Source organism: Hyaena hyaena, unplaced genomic scaffold (genome assembly GCF_003009895.1).
Source record: "Hyaena hyaena isolate Hyena2069 unplaced genomic scaffold, ASM300989v1 scaffold_130, whole genome shotgun sequence".
Lineage (NCBI taxonomy): Eukaryota > Metazoa > Chordata > Mammalia > Carnivora > Hyaenidae > Hyaena > Hyaena hyaena.
In genome coordinates, this window is record NW_024080762.1 from 2,117,487 (window position 1) to 2,134,409 (window position 16,923).

Consider the following 16,923-nt stretch of genomic DNA (forward strand, 5'->3'; position numbering starts at 1 on the left):
AGAGAGAGGGAGATACAGAATCTGAAGCAGGCTCCAGGCTCTGAGCTAGCTGTCAACACACAGCCCAACGCGGGGCTCAAACCCATGAATGGTGAGATCATGACCTGAGCCAAAGTTGGACGCTTAACGGACTGAGCCACCCAGGCGCCCCCACGCTGCTTTTGATAGGGAAGGCATTACCACACAAAATGGGCCATCCCTATATCCGAAAGTTCTGCTTCTTAAGAACTTTTTTTAAATGCTGACCAAAGATCTATTAGAAAACAGAAAATGCCACCTCAGCCTTGGATCATTATAGGAGAAACAGATTTTCAACTGAGGAGAAGCATCTGTTCTTCAAGCAATCCATGTAACGGAAGGAAAGTGTGGCAGTCTTTACTTCGAGGATGTGCCTCAGGCACTTTCTTCTTTAAAAAAGTAAATAAAAATAAAAAATAAAACAAGAGAAGGCTTTGAAGAGCATTTGTTATACGGTTTTCATTTTGAAATTGCATCTGCCCATTGTGCTTTAATTCAACACAGATCTTAACAGCTTAACCAATGCTTGCTGCAGAGGGGAATGGGATGGGATACAGCTTTGAACATGCATGCACCTTTCATGTTTTTCAAAAGAACAATGTTAAGGAATTTTTTACAAGTGAGCCGGGATGTTGCAGTTCTTCAAATGGCCAGCAGGGGGACCTGCAAGTGACAACTTCTAGTTTTTTGGGTTGTTTTCTTAAAAGACGGCTTCAATGCTTTCTTTTTGCAAAATTTAAGGTCCCCACATTCCAAAATATATCGTCGCTTCTGAGCAACATCAGATGTTTTAATGTTTTAGTTCCAGATGGAACTCCAGTTGATCAGAGTCAAATCAGGTAGAGACTTGCGGGCAGAGAGGAGAGCCTCACCCTCTGGACACAAACAGTATTTACGAGCAGCCCGAGCAGCCGGGGCAGGCCAGGCAAGGAAGGTGGAAATATATGGCAGATGTCAGAGCCAGTCCACTCTCTTCCAAAAGAACTGCTTTGAACGCAAAAGGGAAAATGGGAAATCTTTCACTTTGTTGCCCTCCAAGCTTATATTTTAAAGAATTACGAACTTAAAGGGATAGTATGAATAGTTCAAGAAACATCTGCACACCCATCCCTGAGATTCACTGAACATTTTGTCACCCGTGTTTTACTCTCTGCTCCTCTCTCCTCCTTTCCACTGGTATTCATCAATTCTATCAACATTTCTTTTTTATTAATTAATTAATTAATTTTTTATTATTTATTTATTTTTTTACAAATAGTTTATTGTCAAATTAGTTTCCACATTCTATCAACATTTCTTAAGCACCTAAGCTCAGTCAGTCTGTTCTGGGGGCTCACTGTCTACCAGTGTTTACTCACATATGTAAGCAAATACTGCCACTACATCTAATGAGAAGAGAAAAGGTGATGAGGGAGAGTCAGGCAAGCTGAGGGCACAGAACCAGCAACCTTCCCCCTCCACCAGGTAGGAAATGTGTGACATTCCTCAGGCACTCCAGGCTGCCCAAGAACAAAGGAAAGGACAGAAAACAAATGGTTAGGGGCGCCTGGGTGGCTTAGTCAGTTAAGCATCTGACTTCGGTTCAGGTCATGATCTTGCGGTTCCCGAGTTCAAGCCCCACATCAGGCTCTGTGCTGACAGCTCCCAGCCTGGAGCCTGCTTCAGTTTCTCTCTCTTTTGTCTTTCTGTCTCTTTCTCTCCCTCACTCGTGCTCTGTCTCTTTCTCTCTCAAAAATAAACGTTAAAAATTAAAAAAAAAAGAAAAATGGTTAAACTGATAGAGTCTCCATCAATTTATAAATACCTTAGTAATACTACAAGAAAGGAGCAATCTTATCAATGGCCTAAGGTTCAGGGGCTCCCTACTGTCTTAATGTTAATGCTTTGCTACAGGTAAAAACAACCTTAGTTTGAAGATAGCTAGGTCTTCCTTAGCATATAGGAATTCCTTTAAGAAACTTCTTCTTGACTTTACCTCCCCCACCTCCATAGTGTATAACCAGTCACTCTTCACAAGCCCAGTGCAGCTCTTTCTGCCCAGGGGTCTTCTCCTGTGCTTTAATAAAATCACCTTTATGCACCAAAGATGTCTTCAAGAACTCCTTCTTGGCCATGGACTCTGAACCCCACCAACCCCACCTCATCAATGGTATCCCCCAGGGTCAGGGAATGCTCCCCGAGGTGACCTATGTGGGACAGAGAGGAAGAAAAGGATCTCTAGGGAGCTGTGAGAAAGGCAAGGAGGAATCAAAGAGTCCCGTGACCAAGGACTGAACCAGAGTTTGCTTGTCCCATTTCTCTTCTTCTGCTTCTGCGTCCTTCCTTGTTGTGAGCTTATTAAAGCGAGGCCAGGGCTTGTGCTGGGGGTCTTAACAAGCATCTTCTCATTAACTCCTTGCGGCCCTGACAGATATCCCCACTTCACAGAAGTGGAAAACGGGGCCTCAGAAAAGACAAGAAATGGCTGAGAGTGGGTAGTTGTTTCTGCATATCTTCCTAAAGCTCGGCCGGCCCGGTGCCTGGCGCTGCCTTCCATCCCTCTTTCACACACCCTGTATCCCAGGTCAGGGGGCAGCGGCTTTCCCAATCCCACTGGACTTTATGGTCACCGTGGTTACCTTCATCTGAGCCTCATTTGGCCCACATTTTCTGTTCATGTCAGGACACAGCTCCCATTGCTCACTGTTCCCAAGATCCCACTCCAATTTCCTGGACAATTTCTGTCCCTGGTCCCCATCTGTCGTTGCTACCCTCAGACGTGAAGATCTGTACAAATAAGCTCCCAGACACATCACCAACCATCACCAGTTCTATCAGGTCTTTAGCATGAAACAATATTTAATTCTTCCAGAATTTTATGAGGTCATCTCAGCATCTTTAATTCATATTTAAGAGGACGGAGTCTCGGAGAAATTATGTGACTTGCTCAAGGCAATTTGTTCAGTGGATTCACACCCATGCCTGGTTTGGGAAGGGACAAAGAGATTGAACTAAAACAAGTGATTCAGAACTAACACTGAAAATAAACAGTTTACACAGTGGCCCCTGGTATTATGTATATTTCTTGGTGTCGTTAAGGAGAAATTGCCTTTCTAATTTACATTTGTCTCAGTTATTGCCCCCATTACTCCACGTACACTTATTTTAATTTTGGCTTCTTTAGCCCATTGTCGGCTCTGAATGACACTGTAATTTATGCTAGTTTATTTTAGGAGCTGCTTTTAAGAAGGACATGTCATTTCAACACCAAACACTAGGTGTCACTATCAACCAGTTCTGCAAAACCACCCTCCGTAAGGTATCGGGAAAAGTCATCACCAAAAAGTATTCCAGTCATATTTACTTGATATTGGGCTACATAATCTATGAAAACTGGAATACAGCAGTAAGACACGGATTTCCACGTACAAAATATTGCATGATCTCTAGCCTCACTTTGTGGGGCTCAAATACATGTTTTAATAAAGCCTATCTTTGCCCAAGTGAGAAATAACATCAAGAACACAGCAAGCACCACAGAAACTCAAAGCCTTGTGCTTTATTTATATCATATATTTGAAACCTCACACTGCATATGTCAAGTATTTAAATGAGGCTTTTAGAAACTAATTTAAAACCCAAAGGATACAATGATCTTTCACCCAGGAAAAGCTAATCAGGGTTCTCACGAGGGAGACAAGCATACTTCACAGCTTTGTCAAGTACAGTTTTGAGAAAACAAGGCTAGTATTTGAACACCAATGTCTGAATCTAAGCTCTTTTTGCACACATGATTATATTCAGTCCCTTGGCAATCTTGGCCATTACGGATCTTCCTTCTTTAGTCCATTTGGGTCAGTTTCGAAGTAGAGCAAAAAAGAATTTTTCCTGAGGCACCTTCTCAAGGTTTGGTTAGGAAACCAGATCCAGAATATCCTTGAATGCTGCAGTTATTATTAGTATGTTGCTGATAATTGTGAAAATAAGGCAGAGGAAAAATAATTAGGATAAACTAAACTTCAAACTACCAGGAGGTGAATGGATAAACTTTAAGAAATTGACAGGATCCGTAAAAAACAGAAGAAGATATTGCCAATCTACTGAATGACAGAAGACAGTACCTTCAGAGCTGGGTTGCTGTTAGAAGCAGCAATTTTTTCCCCCTGTCAAATCTAGTTAATTACAAAAGTAAATAGCTGCTAGAGCTTTTATTCTGTGTTTTCCAAGAAGTCTTCTAATTCTTCTTATCTTTCCCCCAACCATCCATGAGATCTTGACCTGGGCTACCATGGTTTTGTCATTGGGAGTACATTTTATGGTCATAACTTTGACTATTACAGTCCTAAAAGTCATGGAGCATTCACTTCTCCATGAAGTAAAAATGTGTTGTGAATATGAAGTCTTGCTAAAGCCTCTAAGCACAGATGGTTTTTTCCAAGTGATAGAGAAAGGTTTTCATTCCAAGTCTGGGGGTGCCTGGTTGGTTCAGTCTGCTGAGCATCCAACTCTTGGTTTCACTCAGGTCACGATTTCACAGTTCATAGGTTCAAGCCCCACACTGGGCTCCAAGCTGACAATAAGGAGCCTGCCTAGAATTCTCTCTCTCTCTCTCTCCCCCTCTCTCTGTCCCTTTTCCACTCACACTCTCTCTTTCTCTAAATAAATAAAATAAAATAAACAATAAAATAAAGTACAATAAAGTAAAGTAAAATAAAATAAAATAAAACAAAATATAAAATAAATTGTTGTGAGTGCATTGGTTGCAAGCAAAGAGCAAGCTTCCCTTCCATAAATGCAGGGCAACAAAATCTGCTACTGCAAAATGTGTCTCTCTGGCATATAACTATTTTAGGCTGATTATTTTTAAGAAACAAAAGGTTCAAGGGGCACCTGGGTGGCTCAGTCGGTTAAGTGTCCAACTCTCGATTTTGGCTCCTGTCATGACTTCACAGTTCGTGAGTTCAAGCCCCGCATCAGGCTCTGCACTGACCGTATGGAGCTTGTTTGGGATTCTCTCTCTCCCTCTCTCTCTGTCCTCTCCTGTTGGTGCCTGTTCTCTCTCTTTTCTCCCTCCCTCTCAAAATAAATAAATAAGCTTAAAAAATGAAAAGAGAAGACTCAAAGGGTTTTTTGGTTTTTGTTTTTGTTTTGTTTGTTTGTTTTTGCCTTCCCACTAACTGCCTAAAAGGACTTAGATGGAGGACCTGCTCATTCACCACCCTCACTATAGTTTAATATACTCTAGGTATGGGAGACAGGGAGGACTTAAGCAAGGCCTGTTTGAGCAAAGTGCTCTCTGTCCCATTGTTTCTGGATGACCTAGCAAACACTTGCCATTCTTCCTGTGACCTGCCTTCCTTCTCTTTGAAGCCCTAGACCCTCACCCACTTCTCCCTGGTCCAGAATGACATATTTATCTCACTTTGCCTGAATGTCTTTGGAATCTCTCATGTACATGTGGATTTCACATAGGTACATAATTAAATGTGATCTCTTCCTGTTAACCTGTTTTGTGTCAATTTTATTCTTAGATCAGGCAGAAGAATCTTGAAGAACAGAAGAAAACTTTTCCTCCCCAACACAAGTTTAAATGCTGGTATGTTTAATTTTGCTCTGAAAATGTATGTTCTGGTATCATGTATGAATAGACATATAGACTAATGGAACAGACTAGAAAACCCCAAATATATGCTTACATATGTACATATACACAATAATAAAGAGAGAGCCTCAAAATAATGAGGGAAAGATTTATTCAATTATGGTAAGGCATAACTGGGTAGCCATCTAAAAAAAAGCATAATTAAACCCATACCTCTCACAATACACTAGGGCAAATTCCAAATGGATTAATATAAAATGTAAAAATGTAAAAGCACAGAGCCACAAATTAGTGAAGGAAGACACAGAAGAATGTTTTTAAGCTTCAGACTGTAATAGGTCTTTCCATGGCACAAAGTCTAGAAGCAGAAAAGAGAATTGCTAAATTCACTGTTTGAAAAATGTAAAACTTCTGCGGGGCAAAAAAATAAACAAAACCTCATGATCAAAGGCATAAGTCAAAAGGCTACTTGAAAAAAAAAAAAGAACCACTTGCAATTTCTATCATAAAAAAAAACTCTTTCATGTATGAAAAGCTCCTACAAATTAAGGAAAAGATCAACAACACAATAAAAAAACAGATCACACAAAAAGACATTGTTCCTGGGTCAGGAGGGCAGTACTATTGGGGGCAGGGAATAGAGCAGGGCAGGTGAGACACTTACGGCTCCAAATTTAAGGAGGCCCTGAGAATTTAATTTCATTAAATACCTCCTTAAATTCTGCATCCAACGCATCCTACTGCAGGCCCCTAAATGGTTCTTAAACCTATGAAAAGATGCTCAACCTCACTCAAAATAAGATAAATGCAAATGGGAACTACCCCAAAATCCCATATTTCACTTATCAGATTGGCCAAAATTCAATGTTGGACAACACACCACCCACAGATAGCACTGGCGGGACTGTTAGTTGTTTCAACCGCTCAGGAGAGCAATTTGCCACCCACTAAGCATTAAAATCACAAATACATATGGACTCTTGACTCACTCCTAAGAGTGTGTCCTACAGATACTTGCAAACATGTAAAATGACCCCCACGCCAGTGTATTTATTGCAGATTTGCCGGTGATGGGTAAGACTGGACCTATCCTAAACGTGCATCCTGGTTAAATAAACCATGGTTAATTCATACGATGCATCACGATGCCACTGTGAACAGGAGGAGGAGGTGCTTCAGATACTGAAATGGAAAGTTTGCCAAGGAATGTTGAGTAAGAAAAGCAGGGTCCAGAACCATGTGTGTGGTAAGCTACTATATGTGTCCAAAAGAAGGAGAAAATAACATATCGTGGGCTTGTAGATGCATAAAAATATCTGCCTTAAAAAAGGAAACTACTGGGGCACCTGGGTGGCTCAGTCGGTTAAGCATCGACTTCAGCTCAGGTCAGGATCTGGCGATTTTGAGGTCGAGCCCTGCGTGGGTCTCTGTGCTGACAGCTCAGAGCCTGGAGCCTGTTTCAGATTCTGTATCTCCCTCTCTCTCTGCCCCTCCCCCACTTGCATTCTGTCTCTCTCTCTCTCCCTCTCTCTCAAAATAAATAAACGTTAAACACATTTTTTTTTTTTTTTAAATAAAAAGAAACTATCGAACAATGATTATTTTCTGTTGGGGCACGGGGAGGTGCGTGGATAGGGGGCGGGGGATCATACTTTCTGATGTCTGAGTCATGTAAATGTATGATCTATTAAGAATACAAAATACAAAATGTAAGTAATTTCATCTGGCACTTTTGTCCTCCAACACCTATTTCTACCTAGACGTATGCAACTTGTGCCTATTTTTCTAAGGCTTGTCTAACGCACTAGCAGGGCTCCTCGCCACTCGGTTTGACCTGACTCTCAGCAGAAATTTACACGAAATGCCCAACCTTGTGGTTGGGAGGGTGGGCTTCCCTATGTACCTGCACTCAGGCTTGAGGCTCTCCTGGAGTCGTCCTCAGGCTAAGCAGTCCTCTCTGTAAAAGAAGAAGTCTGACCCCACATCAATATCACCAGTTAAGAACATGAGCTGACTCAGTGATGATGTGCAGAGGCACCAAAGGGAAAGTGGGAGCGACTGTTCCCCTCAGACTCTGTGAGTCTGATCAGAGACTGCCTGGAGTTTCCGTCTGCAGCACAGCTAGACTCTGCACACCTTAAAATTTTTTCAGTGTTTTTTATTTATTTCTGAGAAAGAGAGAGAGAGAGAGAGAGAGTGAGCAGGGGAGGGTCAGAGAGAGAGGGAGACACAGAATCTGAAGCAGGCTCCAGGCTCTGAGCTGGCTGTCAGCACAGAGCCCGACGCGGGGCTCGAACCCATGAACCGTGAGATCATGACCTGAGCTGAAGTCGGATGCTTAACTGACTGAGCCACCCGGGCGCCCCAATTCTGCACACCTTAAATGCCATCTAGTGCCTTGCGGAAAAGTACCCGTGGGGGCAAGCCTTTTGGAATGTGTGGCATAGCGCAGCAGTGTCTATGTGTGACAGATCATATGCAGATGGGGCTTCTAGCCTGTGACTGGTATAGGGGTGGCCATGGGCTGCGTGGGGGCTGAGAGAGATATTTGGCCCAGGGGACTCTGCTGAAGCTTCCTCAGAAGTCTCAGTTACAAATGCCAGTCGCCACCCCTACCTACTTAGATAGAACACTTCTTTAAGATCCTGTTGGGGGAATGCTGCCCATTCCTTCAGAAAGCTCGGGGGAAGCAGCCCTAAATGCCTCTCTCTGGTACAGGAGAGAACACCAAGGAACGTCAGGTTGAAGCTCTGGATAGCCTGCCCCAATTTTACCTGGGCAGCCCCTCTTTTACTTACTTTCATATTGGAGATCCTGGCTGACCCCCAAACCTGCTCTTGGTATCATCCAGTTTCCAGGAGTCTTTCCGGAGGCCTTTCTATTGCTAAAGCTGGCATACGCTCAGAAGATGTGTGTGCTCCTTGGAGGACCCAAGCTCAGCACCATCAAGGGGACACCAGATTAACTTAGGGGCAGAGAGTGGGGAGAAGGCACAAAAGGTGCATCTCCGTGTGTATCAGCTCCGGAGTACTAGCTGGGTCCTGGGTCCTGAGCTGGAGACTTGGTGTACATTTTCTCCCGTCCTTGGGGACCTACGAGGTCACTAGCCCCACCTCCACTCATTACCTCGACCCCTGCCCCCACCTACAGTCCATCTAAGCTGTGCCTCCTCAGTTCCCCATCTCGGTTCTCCCATTAATTCCATAATGCTCATAAAATTTTGTACTTCTTTTGCCCATTAACCAAAGTTTTCTCTCTATTACTTTTTCCATTCAATTGTAAACTCGATGTGAGGAGGAACCGTGTTAATCTTTTCCACTGTTTTATCCCCCATGCCCAGCCCAGTGTCCATCAGGGAGCAGGTAAGATTATTTGCTGAATCAATTAATAATCATACCATATTGCTTGGGCTGTCAATGCTTAATTAGTAAGTCTGCATCAATTAAGAAATGCAACCAGAGTTTTTATGTTAGGGGTGGTCCCAATGATTGAAAGTGAGAAAAATCATTGATAATGGGAAAGAAGTGCAAAAAAGAAGGCACATTCGTCAGTGGTACTTTAGGTCTCAGTTTCAGATGTCGGGAGGTCCTGAGAACAGGGCCTGGAATCTAACATTTCAACGCTTCTTTAATCCTATTCTTGATTACTTGTAGGGAAGGAGGTTTACACAGCCAGTTTCTAACTTGCTCTTTCATTCATTCTTTCATACGATTTAAGAATTTTTACTGAATAATCTTAACATGTTAATTAAGCCCTGAGGACACAAATACACAAAATACTCGTTCCCTCTCTTATGGGACTTCAGACGTGTCAAAATAACTGTAACATAATATGATAAGCACTTTCATAGTCACAAACAGCACCGTCTGCTGGGGGTGGGAATATGGTGGGAGTCCACAAAGTGTCCCGTAAGCTCAGAATTCAAGCAGTGTGAAGGCTCTCCACCCTATTCCAAGGCTGAATCATGCAGATGTCTGGCAAAGGGGAGAACATTTTACCTGACACAGTTAGTCTCTGGCTTTTATTCAAGTAGCAATAGAACTATAAGCAAAGTCCACCAAAGAAAACAAAGCAGCAACTTGGGGCAAACGGGCAGAGACGTGGGCAGGGGTATCGGGCCCATTTGGCTCAGGAAAGCACAATATTGTGAATGACGGAACTCTGGGCCTAAACACACACAAACCCCGTTCTGTCATCCTTCCCCATTGGGGCGGCACGCGGTCCAGAGCTTATCTCTGAACATTTGGAAACAGTTACCTTGCTTTAATTTATTGAATAAATCTGAAACCGTCTGCGGCTGTGTCCAGATTGAAGGCGAGCAGTGTCCCCGCTGGGAGGGGAGGTGTGAAGGCCCCACTGAGGACAGGCGGACCGTGGGCCTCAACAAGTGCCCTGCATGGAAAGCGAGGACCCACCGGGGATGAGAGGTGGAACTCTGAGGGCAGAAGGGGTCTTTTCCCTCCACAGAAGGCACCACCAGCATGTGTCCTTTCCTGCCTTCGCTCTGAAGGGACTCAAGAAATTCCGAATGAGCAAAATAAAACTGTCTGAGAGATCAAGAGCTTGGCAGATGCCAAGAATTTCCCCCGACCTTTGAGGCCTTGGGTTCTGGGGATCTGGCCAAGGGGGCTTCATGTCCTTGTTTTAGCTGCACTCATGCCCGTCCCAGCCAAAAAAGAGAAAACTCCGTGCTGGTTACAAGACTAATTTCATTTGCTGAAATCCAGCAGGCTGAGTCACCAAGACCTCAATTCATTTACACGTTTATTTTAAGCACCTATTCAATGGTAGGCATTTTGCTAAAGCAAAGTGGCTGGAATGGCTCCCAGCCTGCTGGGTGGTAGATGGAGGCATTGGGAGCAAACAGTTACAAGCAGTGGGGACAGAGGCATAGAAACAGTGCTCATGGGGGTCAGCCGGTGGCTCCCGAGCGGAGCCCACCAAGTGGACCAAGAGTGGACGCACAAGAGCACGCAAGGCTGAGGGCACAGCACGTACGTTCCCGTGGACGCACAATGCTGCGGGCCTGCTAGGTTGGGGGGGTAACATGTCCCAGACCGGCCAGCACTGGGGATCCGGGGAGGCCGGGCAGGAGACAGATGATGCAGGACCTGGACTTTATTCCCGTAGGCGAGGGGGAGCCACACGTGGAGTTTAAGCCAAAGAGAGACATGTCTTGACACACATTGTGCAAAAGCGGTCTGTTTTGGAAAGAGGCATTGAGGAAAATAAAGTCAGGAGAGGAGACAGACCTAAATAATGCACATGGGTTTCTTCTCATCACATATAAATGACCGCTTCCTACTCTGATGAACAGTTCAGCCCCCCAAAACAATTACTAATAGTCAGCTGTTAGGTAGCCTTTATTGCCTGACTCAGTGCAATGTTATACAGTTATATTTCCCTCTGTAAAAGGAGGACTGATAATTCCCACCGAGTTACTATGAAGATGGATGGATTAATGATATCAGTTTTTTGAAACACACTCTTTAAAAAATGTTTTTTAATGTTTATTTTTGAGAGAGAGAGAGAGAGAGAGAGAGACTAGGAAAGGGGCAGAGAGAGAGGGAGATACAGAATCTGAAGCAGGCTCCAGGCTCCAAGCTGTCAGCCCAGAGCCTGAAGTGGGGCTTGAACTCACAAACTATGAGATCATGGCCTGACTGGAAGTCGGACACTTAACCGACTGAGCCACCCCAGGGCCCTACATATCATTTTGAATGTAAAGCACACAGCGCAGTGTCTGGAACATGGTACATTCTCTGAAAAGGCTCCTAGCTAGCCATATCCACTCCACATCTTCCTGCTCCGAGGTTTTGCATTGGCCTATTTATTGCAAGGCATCTTCAAAGCCTGTTCCTTCTTCACCAAAGACTCTTTGTTGAGGGGAGGAGGGTGGGTCTTGGGTGGTTCTCACTTTCAGGATATTCAAGTCCAGAAGTCGGAGGTTTCTGTACGGCTGCTCTCCAGGGAGCTCAGAATGTTTTTCTCCTCTAGTTCTTTCTGCTGTACCATCAAAGAGAAACTTCCATCTAGTTTTATTATGTTGTGAGCAAAAATAATGCATGTATCATCAAACTATTAAAATTCAGAATTATTTAGACAGAGTTCAAAGCTGTGACCAAGCCAAAAAAAAAAAAAAATCAACAGTAAACGTGGTGCTTAAGAGAAATGATTACTATGCTCTCTGTTAATTACATATAAATGCTGTCTCATTCCCATAAATGACAATAATGACTGGGCATGACCAGTAGTGTCTCAGAGACTTCTCTGAAGATTGGCCAGATGTTCCTATTTGATGTCTACAGGGAAGGGGTCAAGTTAAGGAAGGTATAGGGACTCTGTATATATATATATAAATTCTTGTGTTTGGGGAAAAGACAGTTCTTTCCCCCTCAAAGCCAATCCACGTGGAATCCTTAGCCTGAAGGCAACTTTTGGGATCCTTCAGTCTCTGTCAAGAAAAGAAAGTACCACCCAGTACCGAGGGACTGGTAAGGGACCCCCTTTTTCTGCAGCACTCCCGCCCTTCACCAAGCCAGTTGTAGGACCCTCTGCGTTCTTCTTGCTCCTCTTCCAACTCTTGGATCTAAAACACAGAGGAACTCTAGCAAGAGCGGAAACACAGGCTGGACAGAGGTTGCTCTGCCGGCACAGGGACACCGCATTCCAGGCTGCACGGGGTGGGCCTGGGGCCTTTCTCTGGCGTGGTGTCAAGGGGGACAGCACCCTTCCCTCTCAGCTACTCTGCTGTGGGTTTAGCCCGTTCTCTTATTGAATGCTCACTGCCTTTCATTAACTTCTGTTGCAGGCCTGGGTTTGCATTGTAACCTTCTGTGGCCAGCAGAGGCCTTCTGGAGCTATTTCAGATGCGGACGCTCTGGTCCGCGAGGGACAGCTCTCTGAGCGCCATGTCAGTGAGGTGGACATATCAATTTGGATTCTGGGCTTCCAATCAAATATTCAGAAAAGGGCACTGTGCCCTTTGAAAGCTGCAAAGTAAACAGACCTTCAGCTTGGGGAGCAAACGTACTTCTGGTTATTTAAGCTGAAGTTCTAAAGAGGACAGGACAGTCCATGATTCTAGCAACTTCAGTGAGGGACACTTCAGGCAGGTGCACAGAGAACAAAAACGCAGTGATATCAAAGTGGTCCTTGTAACATCAAATTCCTATTCATCTGCCCACATCCTAGGGAACATCTGTCTTGATCTTTTAGCAGTTATTATCTGCAAACGGTGCTGCCCTACAGCCTGGATGGTGTTCGACAATCCGCGAGGATCCACACCCACATCCTTATGAGTATTTGTTTTCCCAGCATGCCGTCAGGTCAGAGACACATAACACAGCACCGAGAAAACCTACCCCTCTGATGGAAAGGGACCACACCTCAGCTTCCTTCCACGTCACGACACCACCTTATATGCACGTTTCTGGCTCTCTGTTAACCGTATTCTCATCAAAACGTCCTTTAAAACGTCGCCACTTGTGGTCCAGTAGCCTTAGCATCCGGTGGGAGCTTGTTGGAAGAACAGAAGCTCAGGCTGTCCCCCAGCCCTGCTGGATCAGGATGTGCTATCCCAAGCAGCTCACTCTACAGTGTGAGAACACGCCACAGCGTTCCCCCCAAACAGAATGTGAGTTTCATAAAGCCATAATCTACCAACAAACAAATAAACAAAGCAAATGCTTTTGCATAGCAAACTCAAATACAGTAGGATCTATGTGGACATAAACAATTTATTAATACTCATCAATGTCAGCCGCTTACTAAATGCCAACCCCTGCACCACAACCCAGGAGATAGGTACCTCCCTCCTCATGTGGTCCAGGCACAGATTGCTTATACAACCTGTGCAGGATCAACACAGTAAACCACATAGTGGAAGAGGCAGGCTTTGAATCCAGGCAGTCTGACTTTCCGAGGGCATAGTTTTAACCATTACTCTATGCCACTGCCTGGCCATGTGCACCTGCATTCAGGAAATGAAACAGCAGATTCAGGGCCCGTCAGAAAAAGCCATGTTGCTGGAAAGGCCACCATTTCAGGCTCAGTCACATTTAGGAGCAGAGACCACTTGAGCTGGAGATCAAAACCTCTAACAGAACCCTCTTGGGTATTATCCGAAGTCAGCGAGGTGCGGAGAGGATGCGTGGTTCTCCCAAAGGGGTGGAGAATGGAGGCCGGACAGGCCTCAGCCCCTACTTTTCTTCCCGTCATGCTCCCTTACCTCTTCCACGCCATGTCCTTCTTCTTTTGGGGTTTCACTCTTCCAAAGACTCTTCGCACCCACCAGATATAAAAATGACAGTTGTTCCTTTCTGAACTTTCATTCAAAATCTGAGAATCTGTGCACTGCTTTATTAAGTCATCTTGCCTCCTATTTAAAACTCTCTCATTAAAAAACAAGTCTTGGGGCACCTGGGTGGCTCAGTCGGTTAAACGTCCGACTCTGGGTCAGGCCATGATCTCGCAGTTCCCGAGTTCGAGCCCTGCATCAGGCTCTCTGCTGACAGCTCAGAGTCTGGAGACTGTTTCAGACTCTCTCTCTCTGCCCCTCCCCTACTTGCACTCAAGATCTCTCTCAAAAATAAAAAACAAGTCTGGAAGGGGAAGGCTGTGCTTATAAACCATACTTCAGTAGCCTTGACTAAACAATTACATACAGAGCATAACAGGAACTTTCAGAGGTGGTAACCAAAGAGCTCTACCTTTGCTGAAAATGAGGCCCGCCAGCTACACAGTGTTAACGAAGACAGAGTTTTAGCACCGGCCCCAAAGAGTCATGGACCTGCTAGAGTCTTCGATCCACTGACAAACTGATAGATGAAAGAAGGGTGGCAGGCCAGGCCCAAATTAAAGTGGCTACGGAGCCTGTGCCACCCCATCTAAGGTGCCGAGTTCTAACCAAATGGCGCTTCCCGTCACAGGTTAACACCCCACCAGGATTCTCTCAAGCCCCAAGGGTGTGCAGAGTGCAGGGCAGGGAGCTCCCGGAACACACTGCACAAGTCTGGAGGGGCTGAAAATTCCTGTTTGCGGTACTGCTCTGCTACAAATCAGGAAACACCTTTCACATGGAAGCCCGCCCCATCTGGTGGGAGGCAAGTGCCCTTAAAATGCCACCCTCGTGCTGCCCGCTGTTTCTTGACTGATCTAGTGGCGCCTTTTTTCTAACCTCCACTTCAGAGGTGAGGAAGGATCGCCGAGTCCCTTTGGATGCACGTGGTGTGAATATAAATCACTCAGTGCTTGACATGCCAGACTGAGCCGTGGTGACTCCCAAGGATCAAAACACAGAGAGGACCAAGCTTCCGCATCTTAGCCCACTTCTCTCAGAGCTTGCGGTTCAGTGCCTCTGCTGTGAGCTGGGCGGGGGGGGAGGCTGCGGGCCACAGTCTGGCCGCACATACTGAGCTGGCATTCACATATCAAACACCCCGAGAATGCGCCACGGACACCCAGCCCGGGCCACTTACCTTGCACTGCCCAGACACGCAGATGGCCGTGCCATTCTGGTCACAGGGGGTACCGTCAATGACCTTCTCAGCTTGCCGGACATAGAAGCGGTAGCCCATCGCCTGGCAGTTCAATTCACACTTCCGATTGCCTTTTACTACCAGAAAAAAGGAAAAACAGAAAAAGAAAAGAAAAAAAAAGCATCTTTTTTTTTCCTTCTGGTATTCTTTACTGAGACAAAATCCACATAACATAATAACATAAAAATGACCATTTTAACCAAAGTGTACAATTCAGTGGTTTTTAGTGTATTCCTGATGTTCTACAATCACCATCACTAATTCCGGAACATTCCTATCGTCCCCCCCAAAAGGAGCCTGGACCTGTTTGCTGTCACTCTCTCTGGACCTTGGCAACCATCCACCTATTTTTTGGTCTATGGATTTGCCTACTCTAAACATTTCATAATCACACACTTTAAAAAACTGCATCGGGGCACCTGGGTGGCTCAGTTGGTTGAGCATCTGACTCTTTGTTTCCGGTCAGGTCATGATCTCACAGTTTCACGAGTTCAAACCCCACGTTGGGCTCTACACTGGCGGCATAGAGCCTGCCTGGTATTCTCTCTCTATCTTTCTCTCTCTCCCCCTCTCTCTGCCCCACCCCCACTCACGCTATCTCTGTCTTCCTCAAAATAAATAAACTTAAAAAATAAAAAAAAATAAATAAAACTTCATCAAAGTTACTAGATCTCCCCATATTTGATGGCTGAGGGAAGCAATTGTGTCTTGATCTACCCGCAGATAGTAGAGATTCGATGCTGAGCAGATACAATGAAGGAATTCTTAAAGAATCTCACAATGCAAATCATAGACTCTACTTTTAGAAATCCTCCTAAGCTTTAACATAGTCATAATTATATCTTACTTCTCAGCAATCACAGGGAGCACACAATTACTATGTTCTGCTTTAAAAAAATTTTTTTACTGAATACCTATGCAGTTAAATCATCTTTATGTTCTTTCAAATGGCTGTTATAATTCCTCCATTATGAGATATTGAAGTGGTTTCCTCCATCACCTTGGGTTGAAATCCAAAGCCCTCAGAATGAGAGAAACCATCTTTCAAGAACTGAACCTTGCCTACCTTAATGGTCTCATTTCCTACCGCTTCCCCTTACATCCTTCTCTGTACCCAGCTAAGCACTTCCTCTCTCCAGCTGTTGTTTAAGTATTCTTCTGCCTTTGCCTTACTTGGCTAGTTCCGGTTTCTCCTTTACTTTAGTTCCCAGGTCACTTCCTCTGGGAAGCCCTCCATGGATCCCGATCTTGCCTATACATCCATCCATCTGATCTGACCCCCTCTACCATAAGGTTAACCACACTTCACTGAAGCAGGGTATTGAGGGGCCATAGGGACGTGTATGGCATATTCACTTTTTTATCACCAGTGCCCAGTACAGAGGTGGGCACATAGCAAATGTTCTACCAATTCCCGAGGAATAAAAGGAGGGATGAGTAAGTAAATACTGACTTTTTTTTTTTCATTTTATTTTTTGCCTTTCTTTCCTCTCCCCCAACAAGATATATTCCCCTCCCCTACAAAGTCTTTCTCTATATTTCTGTTATTTCACACAGAGCCCAGCACACAATCAGTGTCCAATACATGCTAATTAATTACTGCTACTGCTAATATCTTCAGAACAATTGAGTTGCCTCCAAATAAGAATGAGAAAAGTTTCCGGGCGCGATGTATTTCCATATCCAAAACAGACAAGCCAAATACATACTGATTTTTTTCTTCTTTAACTGTTTTTGGAGACAAGACTAACGCTTTGCTCAGCCATCGACAGCAAGTTCCAGGGG

General features: G+C 44.7%; 1 protein-coding gene across 1 annotated transcript in view; it reads right to left on the reverse strand.

Moving 5' to 3' along the window:
* THSD4 (thrombospondin type 1 domain containing 4) overlaps positions 1–16,923 on the reverse strand; it is a 549,275-nt gene that overhangs the window by 281,222 nt on the left and 251,130 nt on the right. The window contains exon 7 of the mRNA XM_039237821.1: positions 15,079–15,215. Coding sequence (XP_039093752.1) covers positions 15,079–15,215 — 137 coding nt within the window. The remainder of the gene's footprint in view (positions 1–15,078; positions 15,216–16,923) is intronic.